Genomic DNA, 3,739 nt, shown 5'->3' on the forward strand with positions numbered 1-3,739 from the left:
CGTTCTAGACATAGAATGCTAAGGGTGACGAGTTCTTAGTGTTCATGTCACTACTTTGTGTCTTGACATGACACGAGGTATTCGAACGGTTCCAATTTCCCATAAAAATTAGTGGCGACTTCACAAATGCAAACGCTTGTCCCAAGCGCCCCTGTGGCCCCATGTCCACACTTGGACTAATAAGCAAGATGCTTCCACCAGGGTTTGGTCTAAACTTGATAGGGTGTTCGTTAATCCTCATTGGTTTTTTTCTTTTCCTACTTCTTATGGCCATTTGATGGAAATGGGGGTTTCTGATCATTCTCCTGTCCTTGTTCTTGCTTCTGAGGACTGTAGGGTGGTTAGGAGGTTTAGTTTTCTCAATAGTTGTATAAATCATCCTGATTATCAGAGCACCATTACTAATGCTTGGTGTACTTCCAAGGCTGGTAGTCCTTCATTTTGCTTCTTTCAGAAACTTAAGAATGTCAAACATGCTCTTACTGGCCTGTATAAGCGGAACTTTAGTCAGATCTAGGACAGAGTTAAGGATGCTAAGATAGCTCTTCTCAATTTTTAATCCAGACTTAGGTCTAATCCTTTTTCCACTGACCTTATTCAGGAGGAGAGGGTCAGACTTGTTGAGTTTTCTAGACTTAAAACTGCTGAATTAGCTATGCTTTCCCAAAGAGCTAAACTTATGCATATTCAGCAGGGAGATAGTTGTTCTAAATATTTTTTTACTAAAATCAATAAAAGAAAGCATCAGGAAATTATTGGAGCTATTCAGGATCAGCATGGAGTTCTTCAGCTAGAACTGGACAATATCAGTTCTGCCTTTCAGGATTACTATCCAGATCTTCTTGGTAAAGAAAAATAGGTTACCCAGCTTGATTCTTCTTTTCTGGGAAAAGGAACCCAGGTTTCTCATATATATCACACCTCCCTTACTCAACTTGTCTCCTGTCATGAGATTCAAAAAGCCGTTTTTAGCATTGATTCTGAGAGTAGCCCTAGGATTGATTGGTTCTCTTTTGGTTTTTTTAAGTCTGCTTGGCATATCATTGGCTCTATTTTTTGTTCTGCTGTCTAGTGTTTTTTCAAAACTGGTCACATGCCCAAACAGGCAAACTCTACTCTCATCTATTTAATCCCCAAACAATTGGTTGCTGCTTCAGTTATGGATTATAGACCTATTTCTTGTTGCACTATTTTTTACAAAACCATTAGTAAGATCCTTACTAACAGGTTGCAGCATGTTCTTCCCACCATCATTGATGAAGAGCAAGCTGCATTCATTAAGGGTAGAAACATCTTTGAGAACATCATATTGTCTCAACTCCTGGTCAAAGGTTACTCTAGGAAAAATATTTCTCCTAGATGTCTTATCAAATTAGATATAAGAAAAGCTTTTGACACCCTTCAATGGAAATTCATTGCTAACATGTTGCAAGTCTTTGGTTTCCCGCATTTATTCATAAAATGGGTGATGGGTTGTATTACTAACACTTGGTAATCTTTTAAGATCAATGGAGGAATTTCTGGGTTCTTTCCTGGGAAAAGTGGCATTACACAAGGAGATCCATTATCTCCTTATCTTTTTGTCTTGAGCATGGAAGTCGTTTCTAGATACTTGAGAATTCTTAGTCAAAAAGAGTATATTTCCTTCCATCCTAAGTGCAGCAAGGTCAATCTTACTCATTTAGTATTTGCTGATGATCTCATGATCTTTATCAGAGGGGATGTTCCATCTGTTCTAGCTGTTAAGAATGATTTATCTGATTTTGCTGCTCTTTCTAGATTAGCTGCTAAGATAATACTAACATCTATTTTAGTGGTGTTTCTCCTACTGTAAAACAGGCTATCCTTTTAGCCATTGGTTTTTCTGAGGGGTCCTTCCCTTTTAGATATTTAAGTATCCCTCTCAATGATTCTCGAATTACTGTTGCCCTCTTTGACTCTCTTCTTACCAAAGTTCAGAATACTCGCCAGCACTGGTCTTCTAAGCTGGAAACATATTTGTTCTCCATGGGAGAATGGAGGATTTAACATCAAAGATGCTGCTATTTGGAAGATTTTATTACTCCTAAAGGGGGTGTGGAAGCTTTCCAGTCCTCCTGAGGGTTTTGGGCTAGGTGGTATGCCAATTATATTCTCACAGAACATCTGGACTATTACTAGCAAGGAATGGTTTTCCACCAGTTTTAAAGATATTCTCAAAGCTCGTGATAGACTCATTGCTCTGACTGGTAATATGCAATCCTTTAAAGATCTGTTATGCAGCTGGGCAAAAGAAGTTGTTCTTTCACCTGGTATAGTGTATAAGTTCCTGAGAGCCAGCCTTTCTGCTGGTCTCTGGACTAAAGGTCTAGCTTGCTCTAGCATTATTCCTAGCACCAGAGTTATTTGCTCCTTGGTTGCTCAGCATCAGTTAGCTACTGTTGATAATATTAAACGCAGGGGGTTCGAGTTTATCAATCGTTGTGTCCTCTGTGAGCAGCAGGAAGAAACCCATGATCATCGTTTTTTCCAGTGTTCCTATTCAAATGTTGTTTGGTCTGATATCCTGAAATATATGGGGATCAGCCATGCTGGTCAGGTGCTTTCCCAGGAGTTGGCTATTACTATCACATGTGCAACGTCTGATCGATGGAAAAATGCTTGGTTTCACATATCCTTGGCTGCAGTGATATATCAGCTATGGAGGGAGAGGAATGCTAGGATCTTTCAGCAACTACTGACTAGTGCTGTTGATCTTGTTCGTCGCATTAAGTACATTGTTGTTGTCCCGATGTTGATGAATGCTTCTAGTTTAACTCACGATTCTATGCTTAATTGTCTAAATAGTTAGATTACTTTCTACTTTCCTTAGTGCATTCTCTAGTGGTTATTGCTTTTCCAAATATTAATTTCCTTTCACTTTTGAAATGAAATGATAATTCTTTGCCCAAAAAAAAAGCTGAATTGGCAATGTTGCACCAAAAATCTAATATCCACCATATTCAGGACTCCGATCACTGTTCAAAATATTTTTGTTGCTAAAATTGCTGAAAGGAAACACCACCAATATATTGGCTCAATCAAAGACAAAAATGGTATTTACCATTCTAGTATAGATAAAGTTGGTCAGGCTTTCCAAGATTATTTTCATGGTTTGCTGGGACAAAAGCAGAATGTGCATATTCTTGATGTCCAATTCATTCAGAAAGGTAATTGTGTCTCTCTTACTGACCAAGCTCTCCTCACTAAGGATATTTCTCCTCAGAAAATTAAGCAAGCTCTTTTTAGCATTGATTCTAATAGTAGGCCATGGATAGATGATTTTTCATCTAGGTTCATTTAATCTGCTTGAGAGATCATAGAAAAAGACATATGTGCTGTTGTCCTTTGCTTCTTAAGAATAGTAACATGGCTAAGCAGGCAAACTCTACCCTCATCACACTTATCCCCAAGAAACAAACTGATGCTTCTATTTTGGACTATAACCCAATTTCATGTTGTACTGTCTTTTACAAGACAACCAGTAAAATTTTAGCCACCAGACTTCAGAATGTCCTTCCTTCTATTATTGGTGAGAAACAAGCTACCTTCATTTAAAAAAAATATGAGTATCTTTAAGAATGTTATGTTGTCCCAAACCTTGGTAAAGGGCTATAGTAGACAGAATATTTCTCCTAGATGTCTCATGAAGACGGATATAAGAAATGCATTTTGATTCAATTCAATGGGAATTTGTGTCTCACATGCTTGATGGTTTTGG

The 3,739-nt window shown here is 38.1% G+C and overlaps 1 protein-coding gene across 1 annotated transcript; it reads left to right on the top strand.

Annotated features, from left to right (window-relative positions):
* The first annotated feature begins 283 nt into the window (after positions 1-283).
* On the top strand, positions 284-2,830 carry LOC141617794 (uncharacterized). The gene is made up of 5 exons (XM_074434940.1): positions 284-489; positions 565-845; positions 1,158-1,432; positions 1,505-1,830; positions 1,960-2,830. The coding sequence occupies exons 1-5, from the start codon at positions 284-286 to the stop codon at positions 2,828-2,830; spliced, it is 1,959 nt and encodes a 652-aa protein (XP_074291041.1).
* The last annotated feature ends 909 nt before the right edge of the window (positions 2,831-3,739 follow it).

Source organism: Silene latifolia, chromosome X (genome assembly GCF_048544455.1).
Source record: "Silene latifolia isolate original U9 population chromosome X, ASM4854445v1, whole genome shotgun sequence".
Taxonomy (NCBI): domain Eukaryota; kingdom Viridiplantae; phylum Streptophyta; class Magnoliopsida; order Caryophyllales; family Caryophyllaceae; genus Silene; species Silene latifolia.